At 53.3% G+C, this 27,649-nt stretch overlaps 2 protein-coding genes across 3 annotated transcripts in view; both read right to left on the bottom strand.

Moving 5' to 3' along the window:
- Nucleotides 1–27,649, bottom strand: part of TYK2 (tyrosine kinase 2) — a 45,619-nt gene that overhangs the window by 11,374 nt on the left and 6,596 nt on the right. For both annotated transcript variants that reach the window (XM_090128822.1, XM_090128823.1), the window contains 16 exons: nucleotides 26,032–26,195; nucleotides 22,177–22,561; nucleotides 19,536–19,712; nucleotides 15,036–15,193; nucleotides 14,841–14,964; nucleotides 13,097–13,289; nucleotides 12,888–12,997; nucleotides 10,987–11,169; nucleotides 9,933–10,020; nucleotides 8,538–8,665; nucleotides 6,553–6,688; nucleotides 5,031–5,182; nucleotides 4,777–4,927; nucleotides 4,485–4,582; nucleotides 2,262–2,454; nucleotides 761–879 (listed from right to left, as the gene is read on the bottom strand). In XM_090128822.1, coding sequence (XP_089984948.1) covers nucleotides 761–879; nucleotides 2,262–2,454; nucleotides 4,485–4,582; nucleotides 4,777–4,927; nucleotides 5,031–5,182; nucleotides 6,553–6,688; nucleotides 8,538–8,665; nucleotides 9,933–10,020; nucleotides 10,987–11,169; nucleotides 12,888–12,997; nucleotides 13,097–13,289; nucleotides 14,841–14,964; nucleotides 15,036–15,193; nucleotides 19,536–19,712; nucleotides 22,177–22,561; nucleotides 26,032–26,195 — 2,559 coding nt within the window. The remainder of the gene's footprint in view (nucleotides 1–760; nucleotides 880–2,261; nucleotides 2,455–4,484; nucleotides 4,583–4,776; nucleotides 4,928–5,030; nucleotides 5,183–6,552; nucleotides 6,689–8,537; nucleotides 8,666–9,932; nucleotides 10,021–10,986; nucleotides 11,170–12,887; nucleotides 12,998–13,096; nucleotides 13,290–14,840; nucleotides 14,965–15,035; nucleotides 15,194–19,535; nucleotides 19,713–22,176; nucleotides 22,562–26,031; nucleotides 26,196–27,649) is intronic.
- Nucleotides 13,295–14,422, bottom strand: LOC149913868 (uncharacterized; the record flags this gene model as incomplete). Its single annotated transcript, XM_090128587.1, has 1 exon — nucleotides 13,295–14,422. A coding segment is annotated over one exon (1,128 nt), but the record flags the coding sequence as incomplete, so codon positions are not given.

Genomic DNA, 27,649 nt, shown 5'->3' on the forward strand with positions numbered 1-27,649 from the left:
TATAGGGACACAAAGGAGGCATAAAGGGGTTTAAAGGGACAGAAATGGGGCACAGAGGGGTTTGTAGGGACACAAATGGGGCATAAGGGGGTTTAAAGGGACAGAAATGGGGCATAAGGGGGTTTATGGGGATACAGATGGGGCATAAGGGGGGTTTATAGGGACACAAATGGGGCACAGAGAACTTTATAGGGACACAAATGGGGCATTAAGGGGTTTATAGGGACACAAACGGGGCACAGAGGGGTTTATAGGGACAGAAATGGGGGATAAGGGGGTTTAAATGGATACAAATGGGGCACAGAGAACTTTATAGGGACACAAATGGGGCATAAAGGGGTTCATAGGGACACAAACGGCGCACAGAGGGGTTTATAGGGACAGAAATGGGGCATAAAGGGGTTTAAAGGGACAGAAATGGGGCACGGAGGGGTTTATAGGGCCACAAATGGGGCATAAAGGGGTTTATAGGGACACAAATGGGGCACAGAGAACTTTATAGGGACAGAAATGGGGCATAAGGGCGTTTATAGGGACACAAATGGGGCATAAAGGGGTTTATAGGGACACAAATGGGGCACAGAGAACTTTATAGGGACAGAAATGGGGCATAAGGGCGTTTATGGGGATACAGATGGGGCATAAGGGGGGTTTATAGGGCCACAAATGGGGCACGTAGGGGTTTATAGGGCCACAAATGGGGCGTAAGGGGGTTTATAGGGATGGGACCATTTTTGGGGTGGGAAGAGCCGACCCCCACCTCACAGATCTGCTGTGCGAAGAGGAGGATGCGCGGCAGCCCCACGCGGTGCCGGGGCAGGAAGTCGCGCAGGCTGCCCAGCGGGACGTACTCCATGATGAGCTGCACCACCTGCTCCCCTGAACGGGGGCAGAAACCCCAAAATTAGGGTCCCATACCCCAAAACGTGACCCCCGAACGTAAAGAGGTGACCCAAACCCCACAACCAGGAAGGGGAAATCCCGAAATTTTGGAGCGTCCAACTGAGGGATCCCGACCCGCAGCCAGGCCCCGAATCAGGAGAGATGACCCCAATCCCAACCGTGAGCCCAACCCCAACCACAAGAGCTGCTCCAGACCCCAATGGTGACCCCAACCTCAACCCCAACCACGAGAAGTGACCCAAAACCCCAACCCCAATCCCAACCCCAAGAAGCATCCATAACCCCAACCGGGACACGACAGAGATCCCAAACCCCAAACACCTCCAACCACGACCCCAACCACGAGAAGTGACCCAAACCCAACCGGGACATGACAGAGATCCCAAACCCCAAACACCTCCAACCACGACCCCAACCACGAGATGTGACCCAAACCCAACCCCAACCCCAACCCCAAGCAGCATCCAAAACCCCAACCAGGACACGACAGGGATCCCAAACCCCAAACACCTCCAACCTCAACCCCAACCACGAGATGTGACCCAAACCCAACCGGGACACGACAGAGATCCCAAACCCCAAACACCTCCAACCACGACCCCAACCACAAGATGTGACCCAAACATAACCCCAATCCCAAACACAAGCAGCATCCAAAACCCCAACCAGGACCTCCAAACACGACAGAGATCCCAAACCCCGAACAACACCTCCAACCACGACCCCAACCACGAGATGTGACCCAAACCCAACCCCAATCCCAACCCCAAGAAGCATCCAGAACCCCAACCAGGACACGACAGAGATCCCAAACCCCAAACACCTCCAACCACAACCCCAACCACGAGATGTGACCCAAACCCAACCGGGACACGACAGGGATCCCAAACCCCAAACACCTCCAACCACGACCCCAACCACGAGATGTGACCCAAACCCAACCAGGACACAACAGAGATCCCAAACAACAGGTCCAACCTCAACCCCAACCACGAGATGTGACCCAAACCCAACCCCAATCCCAACCCCAAGAAGCATCCAAAACCCCAACCAGGACATGACAGGGATCCCAAACCCCAAACACCTCCAACCACAACCCCAACCACGAGATGTGACCCAAACCCACCCCAATCCCAACCCCAAGAAGCATCCAATACCCCAACCAGGACACGACAGGGATCCCAAACCCCAAACACCTCCAACCACGACCCCAACCACAAGAACTGACCCAAACCCAACCCCAACCCCATTCTTGAGACACATCCCAAAACTCAACCATAGAACCCCCCTCCCCCAAATTCCCTTCTCAGCCCCCCGAAGCCGTTGTGGGGGGCGGCCCCACGGCGTTCCCATCATACCCTGCTCGCTGCAGCAGCCCTTGTATTTGACGATGTTCTCATGGTAGAGGGTCTTCAAGATGGCGATCTCCTTCTTCCAGCTGGCCACCAGCTGCGGGCTGCAGCCGGCCTTCAGGGACTTCACAGCCACCATCTCACCCGTCCCGTCGTTGGTGGGGTCGTAGCAGTAGAGGCCCACCTTGCCAAAGTGACCCTGCGGGGACGCACGCGGCGTTGGGGGGTCAGCAAGGGGGGTCAGCAGTGAGCTTGGGATTGGGGCAACCAACGGTCAGCTGATGGCCAGCTGATGGCCAACCGATGGTCAACCGATGGTCAACTGATGGTTAACTGATGGACAAGTAGTGGTCAAGAATGGTCAAGCGATGGCCAACTGATGGCCAACCAATGGTTAACCGATGGCCAAGTGATGGCCAACTGATGGCCAAGTGATGGTCAAGAATCGTCAAGCTATGGTCAACCAATGGCCAACTGATGGCCAACTGATGGTCAACTGATGGCCAAGTGATGGCCAACTGATGGTCAACCGATGGTTAACCGATGGCCAAGTGATGGTCAACCGATGGCCAAGTGGCGGCCAACTGATGGTCAACCAATGGCCAAGTGGTGGTCAACTGATGGCCAAGTGATGGCCAACTGATTGTCAACCGATCGTCATCTGATGGTTAACTGATGGACAAATAGCGGTCAAGAATGGTCAAGCGATGGCCAACCGATGGCCAACCAATGGTTAACCGATGGCCAACTGATGGCCAAGTGATGGTCAACTGATGGCCAAGTAGTGGTCAAGAATGGTCAATTGATGGCCATGTGATGGCCAACCGATGGCCAAGTGGTGGTCAACTGATGGCCAAACAATGGTCAAGAATGGTCAAGCGATGGCCAACTGATGGCCAACCAATGGCCAAGTGATGGTCAACTGATGGCCAACTGATGGTCAACCAATGACCAACTAATGGTCAAGTGTGGGTCAACCGATGGCTAACAGTCAACTGTCAGTCAACTCTTTGTAAACAACGGTCAACCCTCGGCCGACTGTTGGTCAACCACGGGTCAAACCACCCTTGGTCAACTGATGGTCAACCGTTGGTCAACCCACGGTCAACGGTTGGCCACCAGGACCTCCTCTGGTCCTTCTCCAGAGCAGGTCAGCCCCAACCCACACTGCTGTGTGTGGCTCCCCCCAGGAGCAACACCCTACACTTGGCCTTACAGAACCCCACGAGGTCCTGTTCCACCCCATGAGGTCCTTCTCCACCCCACGAGGTCCTGCTCCACCCCAAGAAGTCCTTCTTCACCCCATGAGCTCCTTCTCCACCCCATAAGATCCTTCTCCACCTCACGAGGTCCTGCTCCACCCCACGAGGTCCTGTTCCACCCCACGAGGTCCTGTTCCACCCCACGAGGTCCTTCTCCACCCCACGAGGTCCTGTTCCACCCCACGAGGTCCTTCTCCACCCCATAAGATCCTTCTCCACCCCACGAGGTCCTGTTCCACCCCATGAGGTCCTTCTCCACCCCACAAAGTCCTGTTCCACCCCACGAGGTCCTTCTCCACCCCATGAGGTCCTGTTCCACCCCACGAGGTCCTGTTCCACCCCATGAGGTCCTTCTCCACCCCATAAGATCCTTCTCCACCCCACAAAGTCCTTCTCCACCCCACGAGGTCCTTCTCCACCCCACGAGGTCCTTCTCCACCCCACGAGGTCCTTCTTCACCCCATGAGCTCCTTCTCCACCCCACGAGGTCCTTCTCCACCCCACGAGGTCCTGTTCCACCCCACGAGGTCCTTCTCCACCCCATGAGCTCCTTCTCCACCCCATGAGCTCCTTCTCCACCCCACGAGGTCCTGTTCCACCCCACGAGGTCCTTCTCCACCCCATGAGCTCCTTCTCCACCCCATGAGCTCCTTCTCCACCCCACGAGGTCCTGTTCCACCCCACGAGGTCCTTCTCCACCCCATAAGATCCTTCTCCACCCCACGAGGTCCTGTTCCACCCCATGAGGTCCTTCTCCACCCCACAAAGTCCTGTTCCACCCCACGAGGTCCTTCTCCACCCCACGAGGTCCTTCTCCACCCCAAGAAGTCCTTCTTCACCCCATGAGCTCCTTCTCCACCCCACAAAGTCCTGTTCCACCCCATGAGGTCCTGCTCCACCCCACGAGGACCCCCTCAGCCCACCCTTTCACCCAGACCCACACTGAGGACCACCACGACGGACCCACCTCCCCCAACTCGCGGATCTTTTTCAGGTAACGCTTCTGGAAGACGGTGGGGTCGGACACGGGGAGGTCGGGGTTGACGGAGGAGACGTCCACGAGGTCTGGAAGGGACAGAGGTTATGGGGAAGGTGGGTTCTGAGCACTCTGTGCCCCCCACCGACGCCGTACGGACACCATTTTTGCTCCAGTTTCACACCCCAGGTCCCCGAATTAAGAAGCAGCGATGGGAACGGTGATGGACCACCACCAACTCAATGGGAGAAGGTTCTACGAGGAGTGTGGGGCAGGGCCTCACTGTGGGGCTGCAGCTGGGTCAGGTCCCGTAGGACGGTACGGAAGGACGGCCGCTCGGCGGGCGCGTAGCTCAGGCACTGCTGGATGAGCGCAGCCAGGTCCTGGCAGGACGGCTCGGGCAGGCGGTGCTTTTTCTCATAGAAACGTTCTTTCTAGAAAAAAAAAAAATATATTGAAAAAAATAGAATAAAATAGGAGTTTTGGGGTCTCCTCACCACGGGAAAACGTGTAGGGAGAATGGAGATGGGGGGTGACCTCGGCCGGGGTGCGCTCCTTCAGGGGGACGTCGGCGTCGAAGCAGATCTCCAGCAGCGTGGTGCCGAAGCTCCACTTGTCGGCCGCTGGGTGGAGGTTCCCCACGTCCTGGATGCACTCCGGGGCGATCCATGGGATCCGATCCACCCGTTCTGGGAGGGTGAGGGGGTGGGAGGGAAGGGGGCACGGTGTGGTGGATGCAGGGAGGGGGGTCCCAGTAGGAAGGGGTCCCGGTAAGAGAGCGTAGCAGTAGTTAGGGGGCTCCCAGTAGGGGTGGGTCCCAGTAGGAGGGGCTCCCAATAGCAGGGGGTCCCAGTGGGGGCTCCCAGTAGGAGGGGGCCCCAGTAGGAGGGTTGTCCCAGTAGGAGAAGGTCTCAGGAAGGAGGGGGCTCCCAATAGCAGGGGGTCCCAGTGGGGGCTCCCAGTAGGGGTGGGACCCAGTAGGAGGGGCTGTCCCAGTAGGAGAAGGTCTCAGGAAGGAGGGGGCTCCCAATAGGAGGGGTCCCAGTGGGGGCTCCCAGTAGGAGGGGGGTCCCAGTGGGGGCTCCCAGTAGGAGGGGGCCCCAGTAGGAGGGTTGTCCCAGTAGGAGAAGGTCTCAGGAAGGAGGGGGCTCCCAACAGGAGGGGTCCCAGTGGGGGCTCCCAGTAGGAGGGGGTCCCAGTGGGGGCTCCCAGTAGGAGGGGGTCCCAGTAGGAGGGGCTGTCCCAGTAGGAGAAGTCTCAGGAAGGAGGGGGCTCCCAACAGGAGGGGTCCCAGTGGGGGCTCCCAGTAGGAGGGGGTCCCAGTGGGGGCTCCCAGTAGGAGGGGGTCCCAGTAGGAGGGGCTGTCCCAGTAGGAGAAGTCTCAGGAAGGAGGGGGCTCCCAATAGGAGGGGTCCCAGTGGGGGCTCCCAGTAGGAGGGGTCCCAGTGGGGGCTCCCAATAGGAGGGGTCCCAGTGGGGACTCCCAGTAGGAGGGGGTCCCAGTAGGAGGGGCTGTCCCAGTAGGAGAAGTCTCAGGAAGGAGGGGCTGTCCCCACAGGAGGGGGTCCCAGTGGGGGCTCCCAACAGGAGGGGGTCCCAGTGGGGGCTCCCAGTAGGAGGGGCTGTCCCAGTAGGAGAAGTCTCAGGAAGGAGGGGCTGTCCCCACAGGAAGGGGTCCCAGTGGGGGCTCCCAACAGGAGGGGTCCCAGTGGGGGCTCCCAGTAGGGGTGGGACCCAGTAGGAGGGGCTGTCCCAGTAGGAGAAGGTCTCAGGAAGGAGGGGGCTCCCAACAGGAGGGGGTCCCAGTGGGGGCTCCCAGTAAGTCGGAGGGGGTCCCAGTAGGTCCTGATTCCAACCCAAACCCGATCCCATCACCAACTCTATGCTAACCCTATCCCAACCCAGTCCCAACCACATCCTAAAGTTAAACGGAACCCTAACCCCAATGCTAACACTATCCTAACCATAACCATAACCATAACCATAACCATAACCATAACCATAACCCCAACTCCTTCCCAACTCCCGTGACGCAGGGAGGACAACAGGGACACCTCACCTTCCCGGGTCAGCGCGGTGAAGCTGACCCCGGGGTCGCTGAGCTTGACGAAGGGCAGCGTGCCGTCACCCAACCCCCTCCGTGCCAGCAGGACGTTCTTGGCACACACGTTGCCGTGCACCAGGCTCTTGTCCTCCTGGGGGAGCAGGGAGAGGTGCTGTGTGGGGTTGGGGTCACCTCTCCGTCCCCCTGGCCCGGTTGGTTTTGGCCACCGGGGCACACTGCTGGCTCATGGGCAACTGCTGGCCAACCGTTGGTCAACCATTGGTCAATAATTAGTAAACCGTGAATCAAACGGAGGTGAAATAATGGGTGACGACTGGTCAATAATCAGACAACCACTGGTCAACCATTACCTAACTGCTGACCAACCGTTGGTCAACCATTAGTCAACCACTGGTAAACCACTGGCCAACAGTTGGTCAACCACTGGTCCATAATCAGACAACCATTGGCCAACCAGTTGTCAACTATTTGTTAACTGCTGACCAATTGTTGGTCAACCACTGGCCCATAATCAGACAACCATTGGTCAACCAGTAGTCAACCATTTGTTAACTGCTGACCAACCGTTGATCAACCATTGGTCAATAATTAGTAAACCATGAATCAACCGGAGGTGAAATAATGGGTGACGACTGGTCAATAATCAGACAACCACTGGTTAACCACTACCTAACTGCTGAACAACCGTTGGTCAACCATTAGTCAACCACTGGTAAACCACTGGCCAACAGTTGGTCAACCACTGGTCCATAATCAGACAACCATTGGCCAACCAGTAGTCAACCACTGGTAAATCACTGGTCAACGGTTGGTCAACCACTGGTCCATAATCAAACAACCATCGGTCAACCAGATGGTCAACCATTTGTTAACTGCTGACCAACCATTGGTCAACCATTAGTCAACCACTGGTAAACCACTGGCCAACAGTTGGTCAACCACTGGTCAATAATCAGACAACCTCTGGTCAACCAGTAGTCAACCACTGGTAAACCACTGGCCAACGGTTGGTCAACCACTGGTCAATAATCAGACAACCTCTGGTCAACCAGTAGTCAACCACTGGTAAACCACTGGTCAACAGTTGGTCAACCACTGGTCAGTAATCAGACAACCATTGGTCAACAAGTTGTCAACCATTTGCTAACTCCTGACCAACCACTGGTCAACCATTAGTCAACCACTGGTAAACCACTGGCCAACAGTTGGTCAACCACTGGTCCATAATCAGACAACCATTGGCCAACCAGTAGTCAACCACTGGTAAATCACTGGTCAACGGTTGGTCAACCACTGGTCCATAATCAGACAACCTCTGGTCAACCACTAGTCAACCACTGGTAAACCACTGGTCAACAGTTGGTCAACCACTGGTCCATAATCAGACAACCACTGGTCAACCAGTAGTCAACCACTGGTAAATCACTGGCCAACGGTTGGTCAACCACTGGTCAATAATCAGATAACCATCGGTCAACCAGTAGTCAACCATTTGTTAACTTCTGACCAATTGTTGGTCAACCATTAGTCAACCACTGGTAAACCACTGGCCAACGGTTGGTCAACCACTGGTCCATAATCAGACAACCATTGGTCAACCAATAGTCAACCATTTGCTAACTGCTGACCAACCGTTGGACAACCACTAGTCAACCACTGGTAAACCACTGGCCAACAGTTGGTCAACCACTGGTCAATAATCAGACAACCTCTGGTCAACCAGTAGTCAACCACTGGTAAACCACTGGCCAACGGTTGGTCAACCACTGGTCCATAATCAAACAACCATCAGTCAACCAGTAGTCAACCACTGGTCAACCACTGGCCAACACTTAGCCAACCATTAGTTAATCACTGCTCAAGCACTGGTAAACCACCAGGCAACAGCTGGCCAACCATTGGTCCAACCCCCCCAAAATGGTGTCTCTGCATCCCTGGGCAACCACGGGGACCCCCCCACTTGCCCCCCTGGTGCTCACCAGGTAGCTCAGGGCGCTGGCCAGCTGCTTGGCCACTGTGATTTTCCACCCCACGGGGACTTTGCCCTTCTCCTTCCGCAGCAGGACGTCCAGGGGGCCGTGCTCCACAAATTCCTCCACCATGATATCTGCAAAATGGAAATGAGGGGGAGGGGCTGGAAAGGTCCTTGAAGGTCGTAGAACGATAGATTTGATTGGGTTTGAGTTGGAAGAGGCCTTCAAGGTCATTGAATGGGTTGGTTTTGGGGTGGGGAAGGGTCTTTAAAGGTCATAAAAACACAGAGTGGGTTGGAAAGGTCATTAAAGACCGCAGAACTATGGAATGGTTGGTTTGGAAAGGTCCTTAAAGATAACAAAATGAGTTACATTGAAAGGGATCTTGATGATCACAGAACCACGGAATGGGTTGGAAGAGTTCTTCAAGATCATGGAACCACAGAATGAGAGAGAGATTTGGGTTGGGAAAGTCCTTGAAGGTCACAAGATGGCAGAATGAGCTGGGTTTGAGTTGGAAGGGTCCTTAAAGGTCACAGAACCACAGAACATTTAGGTTGAAAGGGATCTTGAAGACCACAGAACCATGGGATGGGTTGGAAGGGTCCTGACAGGTCACAGAACCACAGAGTGGGTTGGAGGGGTCCTTTAAGACTAAGAACTGTGGAATGATTGGGTTGGAAGGGTCCTTAAAGGTCACAGAAGCACAGAGTGGGTTGGAAGGGTCCTTTAAGACTAAGAACTGTGGAACGATTGGGTTGGAAGGGTCCTTAAAGGTCACAGAACCACAGAGTGGGTTGGAAGAGACCACAGAACCATGGGATGGGTTGGAAGGGTCCTGAAAGGTCACAGAACCACAGATTGGGTTGGAAGGATCCTTTAAAGCTACAGAACTGTGGAATGATCGGGTTGGAAGGGTCCTTAAAGGTCACAGAACCACAGAGTGGGTTGGAAGGGTCCTTTAAGACTAAGAACTGTGGAACGATTGGGTTGGAAGGGTCCTTAAAGGTCACAGAACCACAGAGTAGGTTGGAAGAGACCACAGAACCATGGGATGGGTTGGAAGGGTCCTGAAAGGTCACAGAACCACCGATTGGGTTGGAAGGATCCTTTAAAGCTACAGAACTGTGGAACGATTGGGTTGGAAAGGTCCTTAAACGTCATAAAACGGGTTGGAAGGGTCCTTAAAGGTCCTAAAACGGGTTGGGTTCGGGTTGGAAAAGTCCTTCAAGACGACAGAACCATGAAACCACAGCAGGGTTGTGTAGGAAGGATCCTTACAGATCACCAAACAACCAAATCACAGCACAACCAGAAACATCCTTCAGCCCCCCATTGCTCCCCGCTGCGGCTGGGCGCCCCGTTCACTTTTTTGGGCCAAAAAACCACGGAATCACTCACTCTCGGATCCCCGCACGCAGACGCCGTGCACGAAGGCCAGGTGGACGTGCGACACTTGGCTCATCAAGCTGGCTGTCTCGAAAAATGCCTGCAGAAATGAACGTGCCAAAACCCCCCACCGTTATCTCACCGCCGTGCCGGCGGGCGGTGCGTTGGTGTCACGGGCGTAAATTCATCTAGTTAATTCCGTGATTGCTCAAAAAAAGGGTTAATGAATTGAAACTAATAAGTGGGGGGGGGGGGGGGAGGGGAAAAAAAGGCACTGCCTGGATTAAGCAGCGCTCAAAGTTTAGGAAAAGGAAGAAAAACAGTGGCAACCCCCTGCCCTCCCCCAGCTGGGCCCACAGAATGGGAAGGAAGGGGGAAAAGGGAAAAAAACAGCAGCAACCCCCTGCCCTCCCCACCCCCCATTTGGGCCCACAGAATGGGAAGGAAAGGGGAAAAGGGAAAAAAACAGCAGCAACCCCCTGCCCTCCCCACCCCCCCCAACCTGGGCCCACAAAATGGGAAGGAATGGGGAAAAGGAACAAAAAAACAGCAGCAACCCCCTGCCCTCCCCACCCCCCATTTGGGCCCAGAAAATGGGAAGGAAGGGGGAAAAGGAACAAAAACAGCAGCAAGAATCTATGGAGGTAAACTTATTTTACTACCTATGATACGGGAATGCAAAATAATACGATCTAATACGATCGAATCGGAATTGAGAGTAATAAATCAAATAAGATAATGAGAGAGAGTTCCTGAGACCGAGTCTAACCTGAAAAAAAGCTTGGAATGGGAAAGGAATGGCTGGGAAAGGAATGGCTGGGAAAGGAATGGCTGGGAAAGGAATGGCTGGGAAAGGAATGGCTGGGAAAGCACCTCCAGCACCCACTGCCAGGCAGTAAGAGACCCCCCCCCACCCCCCCAGAAGGGTCAGATCCCATGACTTCCATAATTTATAGGGACAGGTGCATAGAATTACAGCATTAACACTTCCAGTCCGCGACGTTTCGATGTGGAATCTTGAAAATCAAATAAGCAAAACACCAAAAAAATTGGGGGGGGGTCTCACCAGGGCGACGTCGCGGTGGGTGGGGTCCAAAACTTTGAGCACCACGCGAATCTGGCGCCCGTCGCTGTCGTTGTTGTTCTGTTCGGTGGGGAAATATTGGGTCTCGGTGGCACCGGCGGCGCCGCGGACGGTCAGGATGCCGTCGTAGATGTTGGTGCGGGTGCCCTGGCCAAGGTGGGCTCGCTGAAGTTAGGAGGAGAAAGGGCAAATGGTGGCCAAGGGTTGGCTAGTGGTTGATCACAAGCCGACGGCGTGCTGTTATTGGTCACGATTGGTCGTTGGCATCCCGGTGGTCATTGGTTGACCGTGAGCCGCTCGCGTGCCTTCTTTGGTTCATAAGGTGGCTACCAGCAGCCCGGTTGACCGTTGGTTGGCTACAAGCCAATGGCATGCCCTCGTTGGCCAAGATAGTCATTAGCATCTTGTTGGCCAACAGTTGACCGTGAGCCAATGGAACGCCCTCGTTGGACACAATGGCCACTGACATCCTGGTGGCCAACCACTGACCACGAGCCAATGATACGCCTTCATTTGCCACAATGGCCACTGACGTCCCAGGGACCAACCACTGACCAACAGCTGACCACGAGCCAACAATGTTCCCTTGTTGGCCAAGATGGCCACTGACATCCTGGTGGCCAACCACTGACCACGAGCCAATGATATGCCTTCATTTGCCACAATGGCCACTGACGTCCCAGTGACCAACCACTGACCAACAGTTGACCACGAGCCAAAGGCATGCCTTCATTTGCCACAATGGCCACTGACATCCCAGTGACCAACCACTGACCAACAGCTGACCACGAGCCAACGATGTTCCCTTGTTGGCCAAGATGGCCACTGACATCCTGGTGGCCAACCACTGACCAACAGCTGACCACGAGCCAACAATGTTCCCTTGTTGGCCAAGATGGCCACTGACATCCTGGTGGCCAACCACTGACCACGAGCCAATGATATGCCTTCATTTGCCACAATGGCCACTGACGTCCCAGTGACCAACCACTGACCAACAGTTGACCACGAGCCAAAGGCATGCCTTCATTTGCCACAATGGCCACTGACGTCCCAGGGACCAAACACTGACCAACAGGTGACCACGAGCCAACAATGTTCCCTTGTTGGCCAAGATGGCCACTGACATCCTGGTGGCCAACCACTGACCAACAGCTGACCACGAGCCAACAATGTTCCCTTGTTGGCCAAGATGGCCACTGACATCCTGGTGGCCAACAATTGGCAATGGCTGACCACAAAATGACAGAATTCCCTCACTGGCCAAGATGGCTACTGGCGTCCCTGTGGCCAACAATTGGCCATGTTGGCCAACAAGCCAATGGCACGCCCTCGTTTGCCACAATGGCCACCCACATCCCAGTCACCAAACACTGACCAACAGCTGACCACGAGCCAACGATGTTCCCTTGTTGGCCAAGATGGCCACTGACATCCTGGTGGCCAACCACTGACCAACAGCTGACCATGAGCCAACGATGTTCCCTTGTTTGCCACCATGGCCACTGACATCCTGGTGGCCAACCACTGACCAACAGCTGACCATGAGCCAACGATGTTCCCTTGTTTGCCACCATGGCCACTGACATCCTGGTGGCCAACCACTGACCAACAGCTGACCACGAGCCAACGATGTTCCCCTGTTGGCCAAGATGGCCAACAATTACCCAATGCCTGACCACAAAATGACAGAATGCCCTCACTGGCCAAAGTGGCCACTGGCGTCCCCGTGGCCAATGGTTGACCATCAGCTGGCCAACAGTCGGGTTTTTTTTGCACAGGTTGGACTCGTGGATCTCCAGAGATCCCCTCCGGATCTGGGGTTGCTCCAGCCCTCCCCCCTTCACCCCACAGCACACGGATTCGGGGCTGAGCCCCCCAACCTGCGTGATCTCATCCTTGCGGATCTGGTGGAAGCTGAGCTGGGTCAGGTTGAGGATCCGTTTCCCGTTGTCCTTCACCTTCTGCGTGGTGATCAACAGATCCGAGATCTCTGCCGGGAGCAAAGAACCCACCGACGTTCACCGGGTTTCGCCGACAGCCAGCGCTGCGCCCCTCACCGCGGCGGAAGGAAATGGGAATTGGGCCGTACCTCCCGGTTTTGGCAAACAGCACCGTTTCACCGTGAAGCTGTCGTCGCCGGAACGCAGCGTGCAGCCCTGCAGGGCGTCCAGCAGCGCCCGCACCGTGGCGAATTGGCGCTCCCAGCCCTCCAGCACGAAGGTGCTGCCTTTCTTCTGGATGCGGAACTGGCGGAACTGGAGGGCTCCCGGCACGGCGGGGTCCTGGGGGACGATGGGTGGCGTTGGGATGGTGGCAAGGATCTGTCAGCCAATGCCTGGAGGAGCCCATCGGGTTCTGGTGCAGCCCATTGGGTTCCTAATGGGACTGGTGGAGCCCGTTGGGTTCCTAAAGGGACTGGTGGAGCCCATTGGGATCCCCGTGGGACTGGTGGATCCCATTGGGATCCCCATGGGACTGGTGGGTCCCATTGGGTTCCTAATGGGACTGGTGGAGTGCATCGGGATCCCCGTGGGACTGGTGGACCCCATTGGGTTCCTAAAGGGACTGGTGGAGCCCATTGGGTTCCTAATGGTACTGGTGAACCACATTGGGATCCCTGTGGGACGGGTGGGTCCCATCGGGTTCCTGAAAGGACTGGTCGGCCCCATTGGGATCCTTGTGGGACTGGCGGAGCCCATTGGGTTCCTAAAGGGACTGGTGGAGCCCACCGGATTCCCAATGGGACTGGTGGACCCCATTGGGATCCCCATGGGACTGGTGGACCCCATTGGGATCCCCGTGGCACTGGTGGAGCCCATTGGGTTCCTAAAGGGACTGGTGGAGCCCACCAGATTCCCAATGGGACTGGTGGACCCCATTGGGATCCCCATGAGACTGGTGGGTCCCATTGGGTTCCTAATGGGACTGGTGGAGTGCATCGGGATCCCTGTGGGACTGGTGGACCCCATTGGGATCCCCGTGGGACTGGTGGAGCCCGTTGGGTTCCTAAAGGGACTGGTGGAGCCCACCAGATTCCCAATGGGACTGGTGGACCCCATTGAATTCGTAAAGGGACTGGTGGACCCCATTGGGATCCCTGTGGGACTGGTGGACCCCATTGGGTTCCTAAAGGGACTGATGGGTCCCATTGGGTTCCTAATGGGACTGGTGGACCCCATTGGATTCGTAAAGGGACTGGTGGACCCCATTGGGATCCCCGTGGGACTGGTGGAGCCCATTGGGTTCCTAATGGTACTGGTGAACCACATTGGGATCCCTGTGGGACGGGTGGGTCCCATCGGGTTCCTGAAAGGACTGGTCGGCCCCATTGGGATCCTTGTGGGACTGGTGAAGCCCATTGGGTTCCTAATGGCACTGGTAGACCCCATTGGGATCCCCGTGGGACTGGCGGACCCCATTAGGTTCCTAAAGGGACTGGTAGACCCCATTGGGATCCCCGTGGGACTGGTGGGTCCCATTGGGTTCCTAATGGGACTCGTGGACCCCATTGGGTTTCTAAAAGAACTTACTGGATCCCATCAAGTTCCCAATGGGAACCGGTAGATTCTATCGTATTCCTAATGGAACCAGTGGATCCCATTGGATTCCCAACCTCAATCCCCAAATGGGGCACACGGAGCCCTCCCCCTTTCCCACTCCTCTCATCAAGCAACACAAATTAACAACACAGCCCAGGAACGGGAGAAGAACGCCCCGTATCCACACCGCTCCCTTCCACCTCCCTCCAGAGCTCAGACAAAACCCCAAAACCATCAGATTTCCAAATCCCAACAACAACACGTGCGGATCTCCTCCCCCCCAAGCTGCGGTACCTCCTGGTTGTCCCTCTTTGCCACGGCCAGAATCACCCTATCGAAGTCGAGGACGCTCCAGCGGAGGACGTAGAGCCCCTCCTCGTGCTCCTCCCGACGCAGTTTGGCGAAGACAAACTCCTCCCTGGGGAAGGGGAAACGCTGTGGGGAACCCCCCTGAGGATGGGGGGCGTCGCAGCGGGGCGCGGGACGCACTGCATGGGGCCGTGGATGCCGTTGTGGATGCTCATGACGAGGCGAGGCGGGGCCACGTCGTGACACAGGTAGTGGTTGGAGTCGGCCGTCAGTCGGAAATATCCGTCCAGAAGGGAGGTGAAGGACAGAGCGCTCGGGTGGGATGGGAGGAGAACCTCCTGGGAGGAAGGGGAGGCGATGAGGGGTGGGGAAACGGAGTCCCCAAATCCCAGAAGTTAAAGGGTTAAAGGGGGGGGGGACCTCTGGGTCTCTGCTGGCTTGTTGGTCAACTGTTGAGTCAACCCTCGGGTCAAGCAATGGTCAACCGTTGTGTCAACTGTTGGTTGACTGCTGGTCAACGCTTTGTCAACTGTTGGTCAACTGTTGTGTTAACCACTGGTTTACCCTTGGTCAACACTTGGTCAATCCTTGGTCAACCCTTGGTTAACACTTGGTCAACCATTGGTCAATCCTTGGTGAATCCTTGGTCAACCAATGGTCATCCTTTGTGTCAACTGTTGGTTGACTGCTTTGTCAACTGTTGCTCAACTGTTGTGTTAACCTCTGGTCTACACTTGGTCAACACTTGGTCAACCTTTGTGTCAACTCTTGAGTCAGCCACTGGTCAACTGTTGGTCAACTGCTGTGTTAACCACTGGTCTACCCTTGGTCAACACTTAGTCAATCCTTGGTCAACCATTGGCCAACCATTGGTCAACCTTTCTGTCAACTGTTGAGTCAGCCACTGGTCAACCGCTGGTCAACACTTTGTCAATTATTGGTCAACTGTTGTGTTAACAACTGGTCTACACTTGGTCAATCCTTGGTCAACCATGGGTCAACCTTTGTGTCAACTCTTGAGTCAGCCACTGGTCAACTGTTGGTCAACTGCTGTGTTAACCACTGGTCTACCCTTGGTCAACACTTAGTCAATCCTTGGTCAACCATTGGCCAACCATTGGTCAACCTTTCTGTCAACTGTTGAGTCAGCCACTGGTCAACCGCTGGTCAACACTTTGTCAATTATTGGTCAACTGTTGTGTTAACAACTGGTCTACCCTTGGTCAATCCTTGGTCAACCATTGGTCAACACTTGGTCAACCTTTGTGTCAACTCTTGAGTCAGCCACTGGTCAACTGTTGGGTGACTGCTGGTCAACACTTTGTCAACTGTTGGTCAACTGTTGTGTTAATCACTGTTTTACCCTTGGTCAACACTTGGTCAATCCTTGGTCAACCCTTGGTCAACACTTGGTCAACCATTGGTCAACACTTGGTCAACACTTGGTCAACATTTGGTCAACACTTGGTCAACATTTGGTCAATCCTTGGTCAACCCTTGGTCAACCCTTGGTCAACACTTGGTCAACCCTTGGTCAACCATTGGTCAACACTTGGTCAATCCTTGGTCAACCATTGGTCAACACTTGGTCAATCCTTGGTCAATCCTTGGTCAACCAATGGTCATCCTTTGTGTCAACTGTTGGTTGACTGCTTTGTCAACTGTTGCTCAACTGTTGTGTTAACCTTTGGTCTACACTTGGTCAACACTTGGTCAACACTTGGTCAACCTTTGTGTCAACTCTTGAGTCAGCCACTGGTCAACTGTTGGGTGACCGCTGGTCAACACTTTGTCAACTGTTGGTCAACTGTCGTGTTAACCACTGGTTTACCCTTGGTCAACACTTGGTCAATCCTTGGTCAACCCTTGGTCTACACTCGGTCAATCCCTGGTCAATCCTTGGTCAACCGTTGGTCAACCATTGGTCAACCTTTCTGTCAACTGTTGAGTCAGCCACTAGTCAACCGATGGTCAACACTTTGTCAATTATTGGTCAACTGTTGTGTTAACAACTGGTCTACCCTTGGTCAATCCTTGGTCAACCATTGGTCAACACTTGGTCAACCTTTGTGTCAACTCTTGAGTCAGCCACTGGTCAACTGTTGGTTGACTGCTGGTCAACGCTTTGTCAACTGTTGGTCAACTGCTGTGTTAACCACTGGTCTATCTTTGGTCAATCCTTGGTCTACACTTGGTCAACACTTGGTCAACCAATGGCCCCAAATCCAACCGATCTTCACCCAAAAAAACCCAAACCCTGTTGGTTCGTTCCATCTTCCATATCCAAGCAGCCCCAAATCCACCCAATCTCCACCCAAAAAACCCAAACCCCATCCGTCCTTTCCCCAAATCCACCCAATCTCCACCCAAAAAAACCCAAACCCCATCCATCCTTTCCCCAAATCCACCCAATCTCCACCCAAAAAAACCCAACCTCCATCCATCCTTTCCACCTTCCACATCCAAACAGCCCCAAATCCACCCAATCTCCACCCAAAAAACCCAAACCCCATCCGTCCTTTCCCCAATTCCACCCAATCTCCACCCAAAAAAACCCAAACCCCATCCATCCTTTCCCCAAATCCACCCGATCTCCACCCAAAAAACCCAAACCCCATCTGTTCTTTCCATCTTCCACCCAAAAAACCCAAACCCATCCATCCTTTCCACCTTCCACATCCGAACAGCCCCAAATCCACCCAATCTCCACCCAAAAAAACGAAACCCCATCCGTCCTTTCCCCAAATCCACCCAATCTCCACCCAAAAAAAGCCAACCCCCATCCATCCTTTCCCCAAATCCACCCGATCTCCACCCAAAAAACCCAAACCCCATCCATCCTTTCCCCAAATCCACCCAATCTCCAACCAAAAAAACCCAAACTCCATCCATCCTTTCCACCTTCCACATCCAAACAGCCCCAAATCCACCCAATCTCCACCCAAAAAACCCCAAAGCCATCCATCCTTTCCATCTTCCACCCAAAAAACCCAAGCCCCATCCATCCTTTCCCCAAATCCACCCGATCTCCACCCAAAAAACCCAAACCCCATCTGTCCTTTCCATCTTCCACCCAAAAAACCCAAACCCATCCATCCTTTCCACCTTCCACATCCGAACAGCCCCAAATCCACCCAATCTCCACCCAAAAAACCGAAACCCCATCCGTCCTTTCCCCAAATCTACCCAATCTCCACCCAAAAAAACCCAAACCCCATCCATCCTTATCATCTTCCACATCCAAGCAGCCCCAAATCCACCCGATCTCCACCCAAAAAAACCCAAACCCCATCCGTCCTTTCCCCAATTCCACCCAATCTCCACCCAAAAAACCCAAACCCCATCCATCCTTTCCCCAATTCCACCCAATCTCCACCCAAAAAAACCCAAACCCCATCCATCCTTTCCATCTTCCACATCCAAACAGCCCCAAATCCACCCAATCTCCACCCAAAAAACCCAAACCCCATCCGTCCTTTCCCCAATTCCACCCAATCTCCACCCAAAAAACCCAAACCCCATCCATCCTTTCCATCTTCCACCCAAAAAACCCAAACCCCATCCATCCTTTCCCCAATTCCACCCAATCTCCACCCAAAAAACCCAAACCCCATCCATTCTTTCCACCTTCCACATCCAAACAGCCCCAAATCCACCCGATCTCCACCCAAAAAAACCCAAACCCCGTCCTTTCCATCTTCCATATCCAAGCAGCCCCAAATCCACCTGATCTCCACCCAAAAAAACCCAAACCCCATCCATCCTTTCCCCAAATCCACCCAATCTCCACCCAAAAAACCCAAACCCCATCCATCCTTTCCACCTTCCACATCCAAGCAGCCCCAAATCTCCACCCAGAAAACCCAAACCCCATCCATCCTTTCCCCAAATCCACCCAATCTCCACCCAAAAAAACCCAACCTCCATCCATCCTTTCCACCTTCCACATCCAAACAGCCCCAAATCCACCCAATCTCCACCCAAAAAACCCAAACCCCATCCGTCCTTTCCCCAATTCCACCCAATCTCCACCCAAAAAAACCCAAACCCCATCCATCCTTTCCCCAAATCCACCCTATCTCCACCCAAAAAAACCCCAACCCCATGCATCCTTATCATCTTCCACATCCAAGCAGCCCCAAATCCACCCGATCTCCACCCAAAAAAAGCCAACCCCCATCCATCCTTTCCCCAAATCCACCCGATCTCCACCCAAAAAAACCCCAACCCCATGCATCCTTATCATCTTCCACATCCAAGCAGCCCCAAATCCACCTGATCTCCACCCAAAAAAACCCAAACCCCATCCATCCTTATCATCTTCCACATCCATGCAGCCCCAAATCCACCCGATCTCCACCCAAAAAACCCAAACCCCATCCGTCCTTTCCCCAAATCCACCCGATCTCCACCAAAAAAACCCAAACCCATCCATCCTTTCCACCTTCCACATCCAAACAGCCCCAAATCCACCCGATCTCCACCCAAAAAAACCCAAACCCCGTCCTTTCCATCTTCCATATCCAAGCAGCCCCAAATCCACCCGATCTCCACCCAAAAAACCCAACCCCCATCCATCCTTTCCACCTTCCACCTCCAAACAGCCCCAAATCCACCCGATCTCCACCCAAAAAAACCCAACAAGGACCAACCCCCCCCTTTTCCCACTGCACTGCTCACCATGCACTTGTTGTCCTGCCGGTGGACGCAGACCCTGCACTCCTGGACGACGATGTGGGTGATCTCTTGGAAGTCACAAAAGTGCACCCATGGGGGCTCCGGTGGTGCCGGGGGTTCCGGATCCTTCCGTCTGCTCCTCCTCCCGAAATATCCGTGATGGGAGACGACCTCAACGCTCTGCAGAGCGAAATGGAGCCGTTGGAAACGGCGGGGGTGGAGCTGGGGGGGCCTCGAGGTCCTTTCCAACCCAACAGTCCTGTTGTTCTATGAGCTTCAAGGACCTTTTCCACACCACCGGTGGTTCTGTGATCTTTAAGAACCCTTTCAACTCATCCCACGGTTCTGGGATCTTTAAGGACCTTCCCAACCCAAACCAAACCCATTCTATGACTTTTAAGGACCTTTCCAAAACGTAATCAATGTCCTCTATGATCTGTAAGGACCTTCCCAACCCAAACCAAACCCATTCTATGAATTTTAAGGACCTTTCCAAAACCTAACTAATTTCCTCTATGATCTTCAAGGACCTTCCCAACCCAAACAAAACCCATTCTATGACTCTTAAGGACCTTTCCAAAACGTAATCAATGTCCTCTATGATCTTTAAGGACCCAACCCAAACCGAACCCATTCTATGGTTTTTAAGGACCTTTCCAAAACGTAATCAATGTCCTCTATGATCTGTAAGGACCTTCCCAACCCAAACCAAACCCATTCTATGACTTTTAAGGACCTTTCCAAAACGTAATCAATGTCCTCTATGATCTGTAAGGACCTTCCCAACCCAAACCAAACCCATTCTATTGTTTTTAAGGACCTTTCCAAAACGTAATCAATGTCCTCTATGATCTTTAAGGACCCAACCCAAACCAAACCCATTCTATGATTTTTAAGGACCTTTCCAAAACGCAATCAATTTTCTTTATGATCTTCAAGGACCTTCCCAACCCAAACCAAACCCATTCTATGACTTTTAAGGACCTTTCCAAAACGTAATCAATGTCCTCTATGATCTGTAAGGACCTTCCCAATCCAAACCGAACCCATTCTATGGTTTTTAAGGACCTTTCCAAAACCTAACTAATTTCCTCTATGATCTTTAAGGACCTTCCCAACCCAAACCAAACCCATTCTATGACTTTTAAGGACCTTTCCAAAACCTAATTAATTTCCTCTATGATCTTCAAGGACCTTCCCAACCCAAACCGAACCCATTCTACGACTTTTCCAAAACGCAATCAATTCTCTCTATGATCTTCAAGGACCTTCCCAACCCAAACCAAACCCATTCTATGACTTTTAAGGACCTTTCCAAAACGCAATCAATTTTCTCTATGATCTTTAAGGACCTTCCCAACCCAAATGAAACCTGTTCTAAGACCTTTGCAACACAACCAGTCCATGGTTCTGTAGCGTTTAATAATTCCTACAACCTATTCCATGATTCTTTAATCTTTAAGGACCCTCCCAACTCAAATCCAAGCTATTCTACACCCTTACAGGACCCTCCCAACCCAACCATTCCATCATTCCATGATTGTTAGGGACCCTTTCAAACTGCTCCATGGTTCAGTGATCTTTAAGCACCCTTCCAACCCATTCTGCGCCCTTTCAGGACCTTTCCATCCCAAAACCAACTCACTTCAGGTTCTTTAAGGACCCTCCCAACCCAATCCCACCCCGTTTCACCACCTTCAAGGACCCTCCCCACCCAATCCCACCCCGTTTTACCACCTTCAAGGACCCTCACAACCCAATCCCACCCCATTTTACCACCTTTAAGGACCTTCTCAACCCAATCCCACCCAATCCCACCCCCTTTTACCACCTTCAAGGACCCTCCCAACCCAATCCCACCCCATTTTACCACCTTTAAGGACCCTCCCCACCCAATCCCACCCCATTTTACCACCTTTAAGGACCCTCCCCACCCAATCCCACCCCCTTTTACCCACCCCATTTCACCACCTTCAAGGACCCTCCGCACCGAATCCCACCCCGTTTCACCACCTTCCAGGACCTTCTCAACCCAATCCCACCCCATTTTACCACCTTTAGGGACCCTCCCCACCCAATCCCACCCCATTTTACCACCTTTAAGGACCTTCTCAACCCAATCCCACCCCATTTTACCACCTTCAAGGACCCTCACAACCCAATCCCACCCCATTTTACCACCTTTAAGGACCTTCTCAACCCAATCCCACCCAATCCCACCCCCTTTTACCACCTTCAAGGACCCTCCCAACCCAATCCCACCCCATTTTACCACCTTTAAGGACCCTCCCCACCCAATCCCACCCCATTTTACCACCTTTAAGGACCCTCCCCACCCAATCCCACCCCCTTTTACCCACCCCATTTCACCACCTTCAAGGACCCTCCGCACCGAATCCCACCCCGTTTCACCACCTTCCAGGACCTTCTCAACCCAATCCCACCCCATTTTACCACCTTTAGGGACCCTCCCCACCCAATCCCACCCCATTTTACCACCTTTAAGGACCTTCTCAACCCAATCCCACCCCATTTTACCACCTTCAAGGACCTCCTCAACCCAATCCCACCCAATCCCACCCCCTTTTACCACCTTTAAGGACCCTCCCAACCCAAACCCATCCCAACCCCTCCCCAAACTCACCTCCCTGGTCACGGGCCTCCACTGGATCCCACCGGTACCGCTGACCAGAACCTCATGGCTGACCAAAGAATCCCCCGGGACCCCCGCGTCGCCGCGCTCCGCCATGGCGTGGCCCCCATTGCCGCAGGGCTGAGGCTTCTCCCCTTCATTGCAGACATCCAAGGAGAGCACGGCGAAGCGCTCGGTGCCGAATCGAGGCGCCAGCAGCTCCAAGGTGGCCAAATATTTGAACATGACGTCCTCCTCCGTCAGCGTCCCCGCGCCCACCGTGTGCCGCTGGAAGCGCCGCACGAATTTCCGGAAGACGTTTTTCATCCGGAGCCGCGTCACCGCGCTGCTCTGCTGGATCTGAAGCCGGAAGGAGCGCGGGATGCACGCCTTGAAGCTGCGAGGATGAAGAGGGGGTTGGAAGGTCCCAGTGCTCCGAACACAAATCCCCACGTCCTGACTCAAAATACCCAAATCTCGGCCCCAAATCCCCACGTCCTGACTCAAAATCCCCAAATCTCAACCCCAAATCCCCACGTCCTGACTCAAAATCCCCAAATCTCGGCCCCAAATCCCCTCGTCCTGACTCAAAATCCCCAAATCTCAACCCCAAATCCCCTCATCCTGACTCAAAATCCCCAAATCTCGAACCAAAATCCCCACGTCCTGACTCAAAATACCCAAGTGTAGAACCAAAATCCCCAAATCTCAAACCAAAATCCCCACGTCATGACTCAAAATCCCCAAATCTCGAACCAAAATCCCCAGATCTCGGCCCCAAATCCCCAAATCCCGACTCAAAATCCCCAAATCTCGACTCAAAATCCCCATGTCCTGACTCAAAATACCCAAGTCTCAAACCAAAATCCCCAAATCTCGAACCAAAATCCCCAGATCTCGGCCCCAAATCCCCACGTCCTGACCTCAAAATCCCCAAATCTCAGCCACAAATCCCCACGTCCTGACTCAAAATACCCAAATCTCGGCCCCAAATCCCCACGTCCTGACTCAAAATCCCCAAGTCTCGAACCAAAATCCCCAAATCTCAACCCAAAATCCCCACGTCCTGACTCAAAATACCCAAGTCTCGAACCAAAATCCCCAAATCTCGAACCAAAATCCCCACGTCCTGACTCAAAATCCCCAAATCTTGACTCAAAATCCCCACGTCCTGACTCAAAATCCCCAAATCTCGAACCAAAATCCCCAAATCTCGAACCAAAATCCCCAGATCCCCACGTCCTGACTCAAAATCCCCAAATCCCGACCCCAAAATCCTCAAATCCCGACTCAAAATCCCCAAATCTCAACCCCAATATCCCCAAATCTCGGCCCCAAATCCCCACGTTCTGACTCAAAATACCCAAATCTCGACTCAAAATCCCCACGTCCTGACCTCAAAATCCCCACGTCCTGACCTCAAAATCCCCACGTCCTGACCTCAAAATCCCAACGTTCTGACTCAAAATCCCCAAATCTCAACCCCAAATCCCCATGTCCTGACTCAAAATACCCAAATCTCGGCCCCAAATCCCCAAATCTCAGCCCCAAATCCCCACGTCCTGACTCAAAATCCCCAAATCTTGACTCAAAATCCCCACGTCCTGACTCAAAATCCCCAAATCTCGAACCAAAATCCCCAAATCTCAACCCAAAATCCCCACGTCATGACTCAAAATCCCCAAATCTCGAACCAAAAACCCCAGATCTCGGCCCCAAATCCCCAAATCCCGACTCAAAATCCCCAAATCTCAACTCAAAATCCCCATGTCCTGACTCAAAATACCCAAGTCTCGAACCAAAATCCCCAAATCTCGAACCAAAATCCCCACGTCATGACTCAAAATCCCCAAATCTCGACTCAAAATCTCCATGTCCTGACTCAAAATACCCACGTCATGACTCAAAATCCCCAAATCTCGAACCAAAATCCCCACGTCCTGACCTCAAAATACCCAAATCTCAACTCAAAATCCCCAAATCTCGGCCCCAAATCCCCACAACCTGACTCAAAATCCCCAAGTCTCGACTCAAAATCCCCAAATCTCGAACCAAAATCGCCACGTCCTGACTCAAAATCCCCAAATCTCGACTCAAAGTCCCCAAATCGCGGCCCCAAATCCCCACGTCCTGACTCAAAATCCCCAAATCTCGAACCAAAATCCCCACGTCCTGACTCAAAATCCCCAAATCTCAACTCAAAATCCCCAAATCTCAACCCCAAATCCCCACGTCCTGACTCAAAATACCCAAATCTCGACTCAAAATCCCCAAATCTCGGCCCCAAATCCCCACGTCCTGACTCAAAATCCTCAAATCCCCACTGAAAATCCCCAAATCTCGGCCCCAAATCCCCACGTCCTGACTCAAAATCCCCAAATCTCAACCCCAAATCCCCACGTCCTGACTCAAAATCCCCAAATCTCGACTCAAAATCCCCAAATCTCAACCCCAAATCCCCACGTCCTGACTCAAAATCCCCAAATCTCGAACCAAAATCCCCAAATCTCAACCCAAAATCCCCACGTCCTGACTCAAAATACCCAAGTGTTGAACCAAAATCCCCAAATCTCAAACCAAAATCCCCACATCATGACTCAAAATCCCCAAATCTGGAACCAAAATCCCCAAATCTCGGCCCCAAATCCCCACGTCCCAACCCCAAAATTCAACCCCAAATTGTGACCCAAAATCCCCAAATCCGGACCCCAAACCCCCACCCGAACTCCCCAAAAATTCTGACCCCAAATCCCCACATCCCGACCCCAAAATCCAACCCCAAATCCCGACCCAAAATTCAAACCCAACCCCAAAATCCCCAAACCCTGACCCCAAATCCCCAAATCCAGACCCCAAACCCCCCAACATCCCCAAATCCCCAAACCCTGACCCCAAATCTCCAAATCCAGACCCCAAACCCCCCAACATCCCCACCTCAAACCCCCAAACCCTGACCCCGAATCCCCAAATCCAGACCCCAAACCCCCCATCATCCCCACCTCAAATCCCCAAACCCTGACCCCGAATCCCCAAATCCAGACCCCAAACCCCCCAAATCCCCAAACCCTGACCCCGAATCCCCAAATGTGAACACAAACTCCCCAACATCCCCACCTCAAATCCCCAAACCCTGTCCCAAAACCCCAACCCCAAATCCCCAAATTCTGACCAAAATCCCCACATCCCGACCCCAAAACCCAACCCCAAATTCCGACCCAAAATTCAAACCCAACCCCAAAAACCCCAAACCCTGACCCAAAATCCCCAAATCCAGACCCCAAACCCCCACCCGAACTCCAAAATCCCCACCTCAAATCCCCAAACCCTGACCCCAAATCCCCAAATCCGAACCCAAACCCCCCAACATCCCCAAATCCCCAAACCCTGACCCCAAATCCCCAAACCCTGACCCCAAATCCCCAAACCCTGACCCCAAATCCCCAACATCCCCAAACCCTGACCCCAAATCCTCAAATCCGAACCCAAACCCCCCAACATCCCCAAACCCCCAAACCCTGACCCCAAATCCCCAAATCTGAACCCAAACCCCCCAACATCCCCACCTCAAACCCCCAAACCCTGACCCCAAATCCCCAAATCCGAACCCAAACTCCCCAACATCCCCAAATCCCCAAACCCTGACCCCAAATCCCCAAACCCTGACCCAAAATCCCCAACATCCCCAAACCCTGACCCCAAATCCCCAAATCCAGACCCCAAACCCCCCAACATCCCCAAACCCCCAAACCCTGACCCCAAATCCCACCCCGTACCCCTCAAATCCCACCCCACACCCCCCACGTTCCCACCCCAAATCCCCCCCCCCCACCCCACGCCCCTCCGAATCCCACCCCCCTGGGTGCCCACCCATATTTCCGTGCCACGTCCTCGAGGCAGCGGCCGCTGCGGAGGGCGATGTGGCAGAGGTGCAGCACGGCCATGCCCAGGCTCTCGTTTTTGAAGCGCTGCACTTCCTGTTCCGACCGGAAGTCCGTTAACGACGCCGCGTCGTTAATGAAGTCGAATTTTCCCTGCGGAAGGGGAGAACGAAACGGGGTGATGGGAGGAGAGATTCAAGGAGGCTTCCCGGCCAAACTTTCCACAAAATCCTCAAATCCCGACTCAAAATCCCCAAATCCCAACCCAAAATCCCGACCCCAAAATCCCCAAATCCCGACTCAAAATCCTGACCCCCAAATCCCGACCCAAAATCCCCAAATCCCGACCCAAAATCCCCAAATCCAACTTTCCCCAAAATCCCCAAATCCAGACCCAAAATCCCGATTCAAAATCCCCAAATCCCGACCCAAAATCCACAAATCCTGACCCAAAATCCCCAAATCCTGACCCAAAATCCCAAATCCTGACCCAAAATCCCCACATCCTGACCCAAAATCCCCACATCCTGACCTCAAAATCCCCAAATCCTGACCCAAAATCCCGACCCAAAATCACAAATCCCAACCCAAAATCACAAATCCCGACTCAAAATCCCCAAATCCCGACCCAAAATCCCAAATCCCGACCCAAAATCCCCACATCCTGACCTCCATATCCCCAAATCCCGACTCAAAATCCCCAAAACCCGACCCAAAATCCCCAAATCCCGACCCAAAATCCCCACATCTTGACCTCCAAATCCCCAAATCCTGACCTCCAAATCGCCAAATCCCGACCAAAATCCCTAAATCCCGACCCAAAATCCCCAAATCCTGACCTCCAAACCCCCAAATCCCAATCCAAAATCCCCAAATCCCGACCCAAAATCCCCATATCCAACTTTCCCCAAAATCCCCAAATCCAGACCCAAAATCCCGATTCAAAATCCCCAAATCCCGACACAAAATCACAAATCCCGACCCAAAATCCCCAAATCCTGAACTCCAAATCCCCAAATCCCGACCCAAAATCACAAATCCCGACCCAAAATCCCCACATCCTGACCCAAAATTCCTTAACGCAGACCCAAAATCCCGACCCCAAATCCCGACTCCAAATCCCGAAATCCAACTTTCCCCAAAATCCCCAAATCCAGACCCAAAATCCCAATTCAAAATCCCCAAATCCCGACCCAAAATCCCCAATCCCGACCCAAAATCCCCAAATCCTGACCCAAAATCCCAAATCCCGACTCAAAATCCCCAAATCCCGACTCAAAATCCCCAAATCCCGACCCAAAATCCCCACATCTTGACCTCCAAATCCCCAAATCCCGACTCAAAATCCCCAAATCCTGACCTCCAAATCCCCAAATCCTGACCCAAAATCCCAAATCCCAACCCAAAATCCCTACATCCTGACCTCCAAATCCCCAAATCCCAACCCAAAATCCCCACATCCTGACCCCAAAAATCCCCAAATCTCTACCCCAAAATCCCCACATCCTGACCTCCAAACCCCCAAATCCCAACCCCAAATCCCCAAATCTCAACTCAAAATCCCCAAATCCTGACCTCCAAACCCCCAAATCCCAACCCAAAATCCC

This window comes from Phasianus colchicus, chromosome 34 (assembly GCF_987193195.1).
Source record: "Phasianus colchicus chromosome 34, bPhaCol1.hap1.1, whole genome shotgun sequence".
In the NCBI taxonomy this organism is placed as follows: domain Eukaryota; kingdom Metazoa; phylum Chordata; class Aves; order Galliformes; family Phasianidae; genus Phasianus; species Phasianus colchicus.